This window comes from Athene noctua, chromosome 28 (genome assembly GCF_965140245.1).
Source record: "Athene noctua chromosome 28, bAthNoc1.hap1.1, whole genome shotgun sequence".
Taxonomy (NCBI): domain Eukaryota; kingdom Metazoa; phylum Chordata; class Aves; order Strigiformes; family Strigidae; genus Athene; species Athene noctua.
In genome coordinates this window covers 1,908,100-1,922,453 of record NC_134064.1, presented here as the reverse complement: position 1 = coordinate 1,922,453, position 14,354 = coordinate 1,908,100, and the positions used below count along the sequence as shown (strand labels likewise).

Sequence of the window (14,354 nt, the reverse complement as noted above, 5' to 3'; positions counted from 1 at the left end):
CTCCTGGCAGGGAGTTGCAGAGGGCCAGGAGGTCTCCCCTCAGCCTCCTCTTCTCCAGACTGAACCCCCCCAGTTCCCCCAGCCGCTCCCCAGCAGACCTGTGCTCCAGACCCTGCCCCAGCTCCGTTGCCCTTCTCTGGCCACGCTCGAGTCATTCAATGGCCTTTTTGGGGTGAGCTCCAGCTTTAGGTACTGAACTTGCACTGAACATACTCACTTCCATAAGCCATTCCCTGTCCCTGCTTCTTTATACTAACACAACAATTGGTCATTTATGATACAACCAAACTGGCAGACAAAAGGTGCCCAAAAAACGGGATTATCATGACAGATTAAAAAAAAAAAAAAAAAGAAGCAGAATTAAGTAGAAGAGTCAACAAAGATTATTGTCAAAGCAGAATAGCGATCCTTGCATAAGAGACCAAAATCACAGGCAAGAAAGTTCCTCATTATGGTAATTGCTTCCCCACTTTAAGTCCTACTCATTTTCAGTCGTGGTTAACCTTTTTTAGCCACAAGATTTATTATTTTTGCTTCCACCCCACATTCAAGCAGTCAAGAAAAATGCTAATCATTATAACTGAATACTTCCACAGCCAATTTGTATTAGTCAAGCAGACTTCCTCCAAACCTACAGGGATTTAAGCGAGACCACATTCTGGCCTACCATGTGCCCTGAGAGCTAACAGACTACTGACCACACATGTACAGGCATCAAAATCCCTGCAGATTTTCCATTAAAACAAGACTCAGCTCAATCGTTTCTTCTCTACAACAAAGTGGAAACGTTTTGTTCAAACTCTCTGGTTTTGAAATTCCTGAGAACAAAAACACAATGCTCCAAAGCCCAAATACCAATAACAAAAGCAGGAGGAAGTATCAGATTTTATCATTTCAGCTCAACTAACCAAAAAATACCTTATATAACTACTGTTCTGAACTAATCCACACTAGAACATAACAACCTCATGTGAAGTAGCCTTACACAAAAAACGGGAAATTTGCCAGACTTGTGACTTTGCCTCAAGTGGTCTTTACTTCTTCAAAAATCACAACACATCCACAGATTATGCTTAGATAATCTCCATTTGGTTTATCATCTACAAGGTCAGGGAAGCCAAAGCCAAACTGAGCCATGTTATTTCCCTCTTACCTCCAATTTCTTTTGGGAAAACAAATGCCACTGGATTAACTCAAATTCAGGGAGTGTAAATGACTACACTGCTATGGAAAGTTCAAGAGTATTGCAGTGGAAAAGCAAAATATAGGAACACTAATTTCAGAAAACTCTTTCAAACAATGTTAAGCACAGAACAATCTGCTCACCAGGGTTAGCCTAAATAAGGTATAGCTCCTAAGCAGAGGAATAAGGGAAATTGTTCACTGCAAAACTCATCTTGCCAATTTGCAGCACTGATGTAATTTTTTCATTGAGTGAAAAATGAAAGACTGCTCTCGTGACCCAAGTCTCTAAAAAACAAGTGGAAAAAATAAATCAGGAACTTGAGTTTTAGGGCTTCATCTCATACTGGAGGGAGAGCACTCAGCAGCAGTAAGCCTGTACACATCTTGTCTCTAACTGTAACTTAGGAAAGAACAGTTACATCCTCAGGTCAGTGCAGCGATGTGTAGGTCCAAAGCTGGGCACAAAGTAGCTGACCCACAAAGACAGGCAGGAGGAGGAAGACTCAAGAGCAAACGTAGTTATAGACAAACCGTAGGACATTTTTCATCACTAGAGGCTTTTTCTAAGAACTTTTTCATGAAAACAACAAAGATTCATCCAGAGAAGCTCCTGTGATACTTTCTGTTGTTATAAAGCAGTTTTATTAACCTTTCTCCAGACTATACAAACACACACATATAGATATATGAAAAATATACTACATGTGTGTATGATTGCCTCACCTCGCCTCTATTTCACTGCAACATATGTTCCAACCAAGAACTTTGCTCACCAGTGATACTGCCTGTTTATTCAACATTTTGACTAAGAGGTCATCATACACTTTCAGAGAGACAGAGGTCATGAAGAAGAGTAAGAATGGTTACAACATCTGCTTGTGGGGTAGGAACAGAGAGGTATCAGCAGAAATTAACTGTTTACTTCATGAATCACGTCAATGTTGGCTTGCTGAAACCACCCAAAGAGCAGCACAGATTCGGAGAACAAACTGTGGATAGCTCCCCACCCACCAGCAGAGTGGAAGGAGAAAATACCTACCACCCTGCACAGAGCCACCTGCATTACTCCTTCCAAGGACAGACAGAAATGGGATTTTCAAAGCTCATGTTCCCATGCAGGATACCAGGTTCTCTAAATATCCAGTAAGTTATTTGTGCAGACTGGTGACTCTGTTTTGGCCCCTGCCTCTTGAAAACCCATCTTCTGGCCTCTTTTCTAACCAATATCCAGTAGCTACCTAACTGTTCCACTTAGTGCCAAACACTAATTTTTCTTCACAAGACTGATGAGGTTGCCTCAAGTACATTCCTTGAGTTTTCCACCTGCCCTTCTATTTTACTATATATATATATACATATACACACACCCCCTCTTCTTTGGGCAGCAGCAGTCAGAAATTATGACCTGTTTTCACCAGGAAGACAATGGCACATGCAGCACATTTATAAGCCCTTTCAGAGCTTTTCACTTTGGATTACATTTACACCCACATTTGTCTGCAAAGAGCAAAAAAGACCAGCAGGCATCAGGCCTAGGAACAAGTTAACTCATCCATGGCATGTAGAAAGCTCTCTTTGGGCACAGACTAACAACTGTGAACAGATTTAAGGTCCCCTTTAGAAAGTGAAGTTTACAGGTCTTCTAACAAAAGAATTTCAAACTTCAAGGCATAATTGTCATAGCAATGTCTCTCCGACACAGCAAAGTGATTGGATAAAAAAAAAATCCAGGATACTCCTCATTCCTTCCAAAACCCAGACTTATGCTGCTTTGGAAGAGGAAGCTTCCACCTTCGTCACACCTTTTGCAGATAACGGCTGAAGGGAACCAACATAAAAGAGACCAAGACCAAACAACGAGGAATTTGAGAATGAGGGTGAGGTCTGGCTACTCTGCTGCAAAGTCACTGGGTAGTCACTGGCCCTTTCGTATCTCGAGCGTGTGCCTGCTGGTTTAATATATTGACTATGTGCTGGTGCTTGCCAAGTATGCCACAGTATGCTGTAGGGAACTGCTGGGAATGAACTGCACCTTTTTGAATGAGATACTGATCAGAGACTAATTCTTTTTTTTTATTATTTTCAACTGGCCAAAAGTGGGATAACAGAAAAAATTTTTAAAAAGCACAGAATAAGTATAAACGGAGGGGAAAAAATGAGAGATAAAGGAGGAGCAAAAATACGTGTGTGTGGGGGGGGGAACCCAAACCAAGAAACCCATCCCAAAATCCAAAGAAGCAAACACCAACAACAGTGCAAGATGAAGGCTCTGTTACAAAGTTCTAGCAGGAAGAACCAAGAAGAAACTGATTGGGGAATAAGGCCTTTAGAGAAATACCTTAAATAAAGAGCAACAACATCTTCAAATGAATTCTATTAAGCAATAAGTAACGTAGTATTGCTTATTGTATAGGGATGCAGGAATACAGTTCTTTCTCATCTGGGCTAATAGCTTATTGTTTCAGCTAACAAATATTGTGAGACAACGTAAGCACTGGGCATCCTCCAGCAGTCAAGTTACATTTCAGACCTCTTGGTTAAAGGTTTTTTTATTCAAGGTCTTTCATTCGCTTTTTTGGTTAACGATCTCTCAAAAGGAATGGAAAGCTAAGAACAAACATGCTTCGTGCGTACACTTATTTCAAATGAAAAGCAGGAGGTTTGCCCAGATCACCAGAAATACTAGCCTCAAATACGATCTTAATACATGGGGCTGTTAATTGCTACAGCCCCTCCTTTCACTGTTCATTCATTGTAAGCCACAGCCAAGCTTTAACTCAAGCAGATTTGGTTGATTAAAAGCTCATGGTTTCTTTAAGGTGAATTATCATCCATCATTTACAGTTCTGATCACATGGACCAAGTGGAAGGGAGAAAAATATATGTTTGGTAAAAACAGGCCATGAAGAGATGTTTTAATGTCTACAGATCACTTATCTTAGTTGCACAATTTCATCCCAACACCTTTTGCTCAAGGCTTTTATCAGATAGTCTCTCTCTACACTAGTCCAAACATGCTGTGAAAATCAGCCATCACAGACATCTGCATGTCAACAGTTGCCAAAATTTGTCCATTAAAATATCAGCACGATCAAGATGGTAGTAGAGATGCATTTGAGACCTACAGGCAGACGATCTGTAAGAGGCAGATCATATGAAGGCACATCGCAGCATTCATAACATTTGTTTTAAATGTAACACTAGAAGACCTCTGTCAGAATAACCTGTTTAGGGTATTTTAAATCTGAAATTCAGAAGTGAATTTTGATGTCTGAGTTAGAAAACGCTTTGATACCACCCTTGCCCCAACAGAAGTTACAACCTCAGAGAAATGAGCATAATGATGCTCTTGTTTGGAACCAAGATAGTTTTATTCTCATTTCAGCTAGGACATTGGAAAAATTTGTTCAAATTGAGGCTTTTCTGAGATAAGGCTTAACCACAAAGCCAATGAGATATAAACATTTCAGAAAAGAAGTGCTGTTCAGATTTACTGTAATCCTCTTCACACCATCTCTGCCTGCAAGATTATTATTTATCAGGCTTGGGGTACGATGGAATTAAGGAAAAAAAGCTGGAAAAATCAGAACCAAACTGGTCTCCTTTGGGGCCTCTGCTGGATCTTCCTGAATAGTTAAGATACAATCATCATCATCCTAAGGAAAAATGATCAAGGGTTTTTATGAATGATCTGAAATTCATTCATAAAGCTGCCAGTAATAATAAGTAGATCCCTACTTGGAAAAAGGGCTAGAAAAATTAAGTTATGAGGCTGGAGCTTGGAAGGAATTGGGAAAATGAGTGGGAAAGATCCCACCTTTGAAGGTACTCAACATCACCAGTTTACTTGACTAAATGCAGAAAAAGTTAAGAACTGAAAAACAGAAAGACATCAGGGAAACTATGCAAAAGGCCAGTGGCAATGAAGAAATCAAAAAATTGCATATTATGAATTTTGGTGCCAGGTCAAAGTGCACTAACTGCTTCTAACACTTGCTGAGTCACTCCCCACGTTCTGCAACCAACTGTGTGACCTGAAGAGTCATGAGGACAGAACTCCCCCAAGCCTGATCTGAATCTGCAAGTCAGCGTGTTTGATTAGAGAAGGAAAATCTCTCAGCCAAGTAAAACTAGCGAGGACAAATAACAGAACTGAAAAAGCACGAATGAGTTCTCACCTAGAAGGAAACCACTACATACCTTTTCTGCTATGCCATTTTCTGTAGTATAGATGGCCATCAACTCTGTGTCTTCTGTATCTTGATCACCGCTGGAGGTTGCTCCACCATTTATCACGACCTTAAAAATAGAACAAAAAAAGAAACACGAGATCTTAAAATAAATATCTTCTCCGCCATCACACCTCATGTCACTCAGTTTTCTCCCTTGATATTTGACATCTGCCTTTGACATTCTGTCAGAAAACATTACAAGCATGGCAAGCAATCATTTCTGTAACAGCCTGTCTAGGAATATACAGAAACTTCAAAGACATTACATACAGCTCCTCAAAGCCTGGACAGCGTCAGCTGAGGGTGGGGGGAAACCAGCAGCAGACTGACTGGAAGAGTTCTTAAGAGGCAGATGTGGAAAAGCTTGATACAACTGAAAATCTGAATAAGTAAAAGACAAGCAAACGTTTCCCTGCTGTCGCCTGCTACTCTTAGTCAAACAACTCAGGATATACTAGGGGCTGGTGCATTCTGCAGTAGTAATTATGAATTGTTCTAATTATGAAGTGCCTGGGGTATTGCATATCCTGTGAACAGCACTGCTTTGGAGTACACACATGAAGTAACTGCAGACAACATAATTGGCCATGTTTATATATAAACAGTAACAAGTGGCAAAAGAAGTTTCACTAACTACTTGTGGAAAGAAAGGCTTTGCACTTCGTGATTAGAAGAAAGCGTTATTAACTGATTCACACTGAGCTCAACTATGTGGTACCTGAACGTGTTACTTACAGGCAGGGTGAAAAAGGTGGGATGTTTAGATTCATCCTCATATTTGCCTTCTGTTGAGCCTCCTGCCTCCACTGATTTCGAAGTGGTGTTCTTACCAATCCCCATCGTTTCCAGAATGTCAAGGACTTGCATACAGTTCCCAAGAGGATGCTTCTGGGATGACAGGCCAAGTACTAAGGACAGTTTCTTGTTTAAACAGCAGCACCTCCAGGAATCACAAAAGTGCTCAGTAATCCAGCTGGAACATTAGGGTTGTTTTTTTAAGTATTGTTAGCATCAAGGGCACCTAGAATTGAAGGGAGAAATTAATTTTTTTCTTGATTACTTAAGATATACGTACAAACACACATGCCCTGCAGCCTTGGTTCCCTTTCACGCTCATGATTCACCAACTCTTTATTATTCCTTTTTGATTTGATAATTAGCAGATTACCATTTAAAGATAAATCTGACTGCATTTAAAATTCTTTCAAATGGGAATACTGTGATTATTCTCTCATTCTTCTCTTGTGGTCTTCAGTAATTATTAGTAGTATATTGAAGCCTTGGTTGTGTTTCAATTTCAGAGCCATTTCCATGTAACTTTTGGGGAACAAAGTAGGCCCATCCACCAGCTGCACAGCGACGTAGAACAGCTTGCTATTGAACATCCATTGCAAACAATACCTGTGCTTCTTCAAAGGGTATAAGTTTGTGGACATGCCCACAAGTTCACCGCCGTATAACTAAATCCTTCCTTTTCAAACAACTTCTTTTTAAATAAGAAGCATTCAGGAAGCTTAGACTAGATGGACAGTGAAGCACACCTGACTTTCAGTGAGCCTATTTCAGAGAGACTGAAACCCTTTCTGCTGAACACGCTTACCTGGAATTACCCCAGCAGCGCAAGGGACATTCCAAGTAATCTGCCTGATGATGCTGAAGCAACAGCTTCAGGATAAAACTGTGCATTTTAATTAGCATCACTATTGTTTTGGCACAGGAACAATCATAGAGCTTACCAGTTCTCTGTTTTCCCACATGGGTCACTACAGTATAGTTTTCCCACGTTTCCTCCTTAAATTAGACCTGCCAGTCCACGGTCATCCTGCTTTTAGCATTACCAAGACTAACGAACATGAATTTACAGATTTAAACCTAAACGTCCCACAGGACAGCACAGAAAATTCCACAGCAGACCAAGTTTTGCAACTTGTGGTTACTGAGCTTCAAAAATGAAAGTGCAGCTGCAGACAGCTGCGGATGAAACAAGCTAAGCTACAGATGAAAGTACATGACAGAACCTGAAAAATGGCCTTTTCAAAATCCTATCCTACCAAGTGAAATTTTCTGCAAAGCCAGGAATACATTCAAGCAGTAAAACCCACTGCACACTGCCATTACTTCAAAAGCAAGTTAATGGTATTTTCAACTTAATTGCTAGAGGGGGAAACACAGCTAACGGACATTCAAAAACCACAGTGTTATATATATATTAAAAAGCAAAAAAGTAGGGTTTGGATTTTTTCTTAACCTCCCTTCCAAAATGCTGCTCAGGAAAATATCAGCAGCTTGAATGTCTACTGTAATTGCAACAATAATGAAACTTAGCAAAGGCCCTTCTGCTAGGGGCAATTTAGGACTGTTTGAAAAATTACCAAGTACTAATATTTTAGAACCTTTTAATAGCTGTTAATTGCCCATTTGCTAGAAAATTCTGGTTACTTGAGGTGAAAGAGATACTAATCTTTCAAAGCAATGTAACTTTTAAAGAGAGAAAATATACATACATAAGAAATATTTCTTGGGCACTGAAATACCCTTGAAGCACTCATATTTAAAACAAAATGGAATGGTAAATAGTGCCTTCAAATAAGGGTTTAATTAAGATTTGTTTCTTAAAGTAAATATTAAGATAGCATAATTAATTCTCACTTGAATTTTCAAGACTGAAGGAGAAAACTAGTTCAAGCACTCACTGTCATGCCATTCTGAAAAAAAAGACATCCCCATTTTTACAATAACCACAGACTTCCCCTTCAAAAGTGCTAATCTCCAGACATGAACAGAAACTTTAAATTAGTTTGTCTGCTTCCGAGTTTGTGCACAGGTAACTGGCGATGCCTCCTCACAACTCTACAGAAATGTTCGTCTCAAAGTTGCCTATGCAGGTCTGAGGTGACATGAACAGGCTAGAGAGGAGATACTAGGTAGATACTAGTTAAAGGTTTGGGGGCAGTGGGGGTGTCTGGGTGGTTTTGTTTGCTTTTACTGCTGAGGCACAAGGGGGTTTTTTCAAGCACACAAGAAAGAAAGAAAATAAAAGAATTTGCCTTTTTCTGTCAATGTAGGCATATTTTATTCTCCAAGAAAATCACTGATGGAGACAGGCGTAGTTTAGTCTGGCAGCTTAATCATCTCAGATTGGAAAGGAAAAGGGAAAGGGCAGAATGACACCTCCCTAATAAATGCAGCCATGCCAATAAAACACCAGTCTAAGAGTCAGACCAGCAGGAAACCTGCCATTCAGAAGATCTGGTTTAAGGTATTCTGGCACGATAAGCTTCTTAATTAGCATTTACTAGCACCTCCACTGATGCAAAAGAAAAGACCATATAATCCTCTTTTACTTCACGCTGCAAAACAGTAAGACTGCTATCTTCTCAAAGAAGATATTCCTCAGGAATTGTTCTTGAGAATTGTATCAGGAAAGCACGCAAACAGGCTGCGCCTTGGATGAATCCTTGAGAACCGAAACACAACAGCGAGAATGACAGTGTTTGGATGAGGGTTCCGAGATGCTGACAAACAAGCGATTCCAAATTAACAGTAAAAATAGCCCCATCTGCTGCTTCTCCTAGAGAGGGAGTGTGTGTGTGTACATGCATACACACGCACACAAATACTACACACATGTGCGTCCATGCAAAACGAGAACAAATTTCCAAACTCTTCTTCCTTCCGCTCAACAATTAAACTTGCACTTAATGTCCCAGATGAGAGTTTCAGAATACTTTTATACTGCAATCAGAAGTGTCAAATTGAAACAGAAATCTTTAGGCAGCAGGAGATCAGGTTATCTGGAAGATATCACTCTGCTTTATCAAAGCTCTTATCCCACCAACGGAGCATTGCTAAACAAGATGACTCAGCCATTTTATAGCCCTCCATAACAAATTTAACTGATCAGAAGCTGAAATGTCATGTAAAAAGAGATAGAACTCATTCAACACCAGCTAGGTACACACAGTACAATGAATTATCTACCACCCTGGATCAAATGGAAAGGCCAGAAGTGAAATTTCCACCAGGATACTGATTAACATTCACCTCTTGCTGTACCAAATTATCTTCAGTGCTCATACATGATTAACGCAGGAAGGCCAAAAGCTGACATGGGTTTACAATGCTTTAGATAAGATTAGTATCTAAGACAAGTAGCCTACTGCAGGGGATAGTCCAGGTGCAAGTTCACAAGAAGAAAACCCTCCTAGCTGCTGAAAGGCCACTCTGAGTATTTGACACGCTTGTCTTCTCTCCAACACAAAAATCTTCTTCCAGACTTGGTACCAGCGGGACAAGACACAAAGCTACAGAAGTGCCTGGTTTGACAAAACATCATAGTTATTACACTCTGCATTTTTATACAATGTTTTCTATTTTACCAAGGGACCCATCACTTTGTTTGAACGAGTTATAATGCATTTCAAAGTTCACTGGAAGAAAAAAAGATAAAACCATCAGAGATGGCGATGTACAATCCAAGACTGTAATTAAATGTATTTTTCTTTTTCTCCCTGCAGCTTCTGGCTGCAAGTCATTACTCAGGAACCTCTATCACAAATAAAAACATCCACTGAAGTATACAACAAAGGTTTTCCTATGGAGAAATCTGCCCATAGACCATCAGGCTGCATGAAAAGCTTCTATTTCACAAGGTGCCAAACAAAAAATTTGAAAACTCATCTCTTATTAGATTCAAGAGTTAACTTAGGCAGGACGGAATATATATATACACAAAATGCTTATTAACATGGAAAGGAAAAATGGACCATGAACCCCACTAAAGGATTAGGCAATTGTGTATGTCTTCTCCCTTGCATGCATTGTTTTCTTTAGAAGCAGCATTTTAGATAGCTTTTGGCTGAACTACACTAAAAACGTTCCCTACTTTTTCATATTAGTCTGAGAACATGCAGTAACAACTACAAATGACAAATCAAAAAGTAAAAAAAGTCATATTTGCTGTGATGGCATTTACCTCTACAATCAGGTGTTGTCCATACTGTAAATCTCGTCACCCCACATTTCTAAAAGCAAACTTAGAGGTTAACCCTTTGGAAAGCTTAGTCTAAACTTTAGGTTCCCCCATGATTGTCATGATGACTTTCAACTCTCAAAATTACTGTTTTTCTGAAGTGTAAGAATGATGCGCTTTTTTCCCCTCCCAGAAGCTTTAGGAAGGAAGCAGCTCTATGCATTTCCTTATTTGACAAACTCAAACCAAAAACTTTCTAAATACACGAGTGTCTTTCAAATTCCAACTGGATGTCCAATTTCTACCACCTGAGCCAGGCCCACCATACAAAGATGTTAGCCAAAATACTTTAGACTTTCCATATTGATTTGTGCAGCTGCTTTGAGGACAGAGACTGCTGACCCAGCATAAAGCTGAGCCCATAAACATGAGCAATGGGCACAAAGTTTGAACACAGCTTTAGGGGCCTGATTTAGTGCTTTGCATGATGGGGCTGCAGCATTTCAGAACTGGTACCAGGGTCTCCTAAAATCACAGCCACAACCAGAAGCTGCTGGACAATCACAAATGTTTTACTGCTCTATAGAGTGGCAGAGCTGTCTGCAAAGACAAATGGTAACTGGCTATCTTACAATCGTGGTTTGTTGTGTTGCTTTCCCTCAAACACTAAATTCTGCTAGAGGAGGTCTAGGGCACAAGTAAACCAGCTGGTGAAAGAGTTAAGAGGAGAATCCTAGCTACTCTGCAAGGTTAAGTGTGTTCCCTCCTATCTCTTGGAACAGTGGAAGTGTTAAACAGAATTAACTAGTTAATCAATAGCTGTGGCTCTCTCCATCTCTACCGTGGAAAAATCAGGAACTGACCTACATTCAGTGGCCTTACACTGCTGCGCAAGGGAAATATTCATAAAGGAAGCACAGCGGGCGTGGTTATAAAACAAGCTGGCGATGAAACAGCACATTCTTTAGAGCGTACTGATGGAAAAGCTCCCAGGAGCACTAATGTAGGTAATGCCACCTGGTAAGCACATGTCGCACCGCCCCAAGGAAGGGCCGGTGTCAGCTCTAACCCAGGACCTTTTCGGCTTTTACAGATGGCTGAAGAGCCCAGGGAGCTCAGTCTGTTGCATACACTAAGGAGATTAGAATCAAATTAAGGTGACAGCTTAATTACAATCTTCAATTTATTATTTGTAATTAGCTGTCAGACTCATGTGAGTAACAAAAACTTTCTCCTGCAAGCAGAGGTGACGCTCAGCCAGAAGCTGTCCAACCTTATGTCAACCGAGGTTAACTTCACTTAAATTTTAAATAAATTCAGGTTATTTGCCACTTGAGGCAAATAACCCGAACTGCAGCAGTATGTCTGGAGTTCCACCACCTCCAACGGCAGTTTCAAGTGTTTGGCATCTCTGAAACTCAGGCACATGATGTGTTTAAATACAAATCAAGGCATCCTCTATGTCCTGAGATTGTATTTTTGGCAACGGACACATGACAGGGATGTGAAAAAAGGGACTTGGACTCCCTGCATGTCAGGACATTTTATTGTTAAAATGTACCACATCTGGGAAGATAAAACCAGTTTTTAAATCCACTTCACTCACTCCGTAGCCGATACTGTGAGACCTGCAGAGCTGTCTATGGAAAGGGCACGCTGTAGACTGCCACTAAAGGTAAATTCTCAATTCCTGTAGCATCAGTCAGTTAGGAAGAATTTAAGCCAGTAACAAATGCACTGCATATATGTTTGTTTAGTTTAAAAAAGTGCATTTAGGCCAAGCAGCTAATACTACTCTGCAGCACTTGGGGCTTATTACTGAGAAACTGCATGCTGCAGGACAGAGCTGCTTACAGTTTGATTGCCAGCCGATGTTCGCCAAGAGACACGGAGAAGGGGGACTGGCAGACACACGGTTTGGATCGGCACGAGAGTATCCAGGGAGATGCAGATGGCTGCAGAAGGAGGCAGGATGGGCGCCAAGAGATCAGGGAAGTTTTGAAAGAAGCTCCTTCACCGAAACACTGTACCAAACTGATTAGGGAAACAGGAGTGCTTCTGTGCTTTCAAGACCGGCAATGTAGACAATTAAGGAATTTTGTGAAGGCTCCAATTAGACAAGTTTACTTACAGGGTACAGCTACCCCTGGCCAGACACACAGTTCAACACAAAAGCAAGGCAATTCCCAGTTAATTTTGGAACAGCAGCTTTCTCCAGATTGCTATTGGCTCTAGTTACGCCCATCACACAAAATTTCTGTACTGATTTTCTGCCATTACAATATTAAAAAACAAAGACTTCCCTTCCTGCTATTAGACACACCTTGCCTTCTGTGCATCAGATGGCAGCTACAGGCACTGTGGTTTGTATTTATACATGTCCTCACTTCTAAAAGTCTTGAGTTATGCTATTTTTAATACCAGAACCTCAGAACAAGCTTCCCCCATTTACTCTCCAGCCTCCCATAGCTAGATGGACAGATTCACATCTGCTATTTAACATAAATACAGTAAGTCTGAGAAACACGTTTCTGATAAATTGTTAAAAATCAAGGAGTTTTAAATTATTAATGACCAAATCACAAGCAATAAAAAGAGTAGCAACTCTGCTACTTACAGCTGTCCAAAACGTAGCTTGACGTTTTCCTACCAAGCAAAAGGTCCTCCCCATTTCAAAGAATTTGTCAACAAGTATCTCATCAGCGTGGGTAATAAAGCCCAGCAAGTACTTAACATGATGCAATCAAAGCACTGTCTGCAGCCCTGCAACCACAAGTTCAGTTGCTTCACAGTGCTGGCCACGAGTATTCCATCTCCAGATCGGTACCTGGATATGGACCCGTGAGGTCCTCTACCCCACAAACTGTTCCAGATATGTAGGTGTGCCCGAAGGGCATTTTTTCAACCTTCCAGGGGATTTTGACCATCTTACAGATGTGAAAAAAGCTGTACAGCACACGTGCTTAATCTTCTGTTGCTACATGTAAAAACCATCTTCCCACTTTAGTCTTAAGTAGAGCTTTTCCTCAGGCTATTTTGAGACTGAGCCTCTTTCATCCGAAAAATACTTGTGATTTGTCTTTAGCAGGCACCTCTTGCACCCAGAGTTCCTTCCCATGAAATGAAATCACACTGAAATGCTACCACGTCCCTAAATACTACAGAGAAGATTTTCCCCCTCCACTCCGGAGCAACCCACATCTACACTTAAAAAAATAAAAGTATACTTCAAATTCCTAACACACACCACACAAAAAGACATCATTTCCCTTCACCAGCATTAGAAGCAATGTACTGCTATTTTAAATACGCCCAAACTTTTTAATATTTAGGTTATATAAAAACAAGTTGATGGGCACTTTAAGAAGTTTCGGTCTTGAGTTAGTTTCTCACTTCACTTCAAAGCAAGTCTTCAAAGCTCAAACATATTCTTTCTTTGTAGGCACTAATGAATTTTTAAGTAGTTGGTATTTTGACTGCCATCCAGAATAGGATGTCTTAACAACTGACCAACGTTATTAGGGCATGTCTACACAAAGACGCACGGGAAAGTTATGCCGAGCTCAAACCTTCCGTTGATTTAAAGCACATTAGCTAAATCTCATTAACTTCCTGTGTGAATGAGCTTGTTGAGAAGAGGACTTTAAATCCAACTGAATGAGACGTTTAACAAAGGATCTCACAGCTTTCAAAAACTACATGTTTGGTTACTCAAATTATTAAAAAAGAGCTTATTAAGGCTGTGATTCTGAACAAAAATGTCTGAAATATGAGTATTTCCAGTAAGTCCAGGTCAACTTGAAGGTGCATTTGGTCAAAACCATTATTGGTCAAGCTATTCCTCACTCATCTTTCACCCCATTACTCTCATTACTTAATGCTCCAGTAGGGAACAGTTTTGCCAGATTTCTGTGCAGCGTTGCAGCACCCTCCATAGGAGATCCCATCAACAGGTAGGCAGTGGT

The 14,354-nt window shown here is 40.4% G+C and overlaps 1 protein-coding gene across 2 annotated transcripts in view; it reads right to left on the bottom strand.

Moving 5' to 3' along the window:
* SLC23A2 (solute carrier family 23 member 2) overlaps positions 1-14,354 on the bottom strand; it is a 55,254-nt gene that overhangs the window by 24,818 nt on the left and 16,082 nt on the right. For both annotated transcript variants that reach the window (XM_074928677.1, XM_074928678.1), the window contains exons 2-3: positions 6,153-6,438; positions 5,386-5,484 (exon numbers count right to left, since the gene is read on the bottom strand). In XM_074928677.1, coding sequence (XP_074784778.1) covers positions 5,386-5,484; positions 6,153-6,284 — 231 coding nt within the window. In that variant the 5' untranslated portion in view covers positions 6,285-6,438. The remainder of the gene's footprint in view (positions 1-5,385; positions 5,485-6,152; positions 6,439-14,354) is intronic.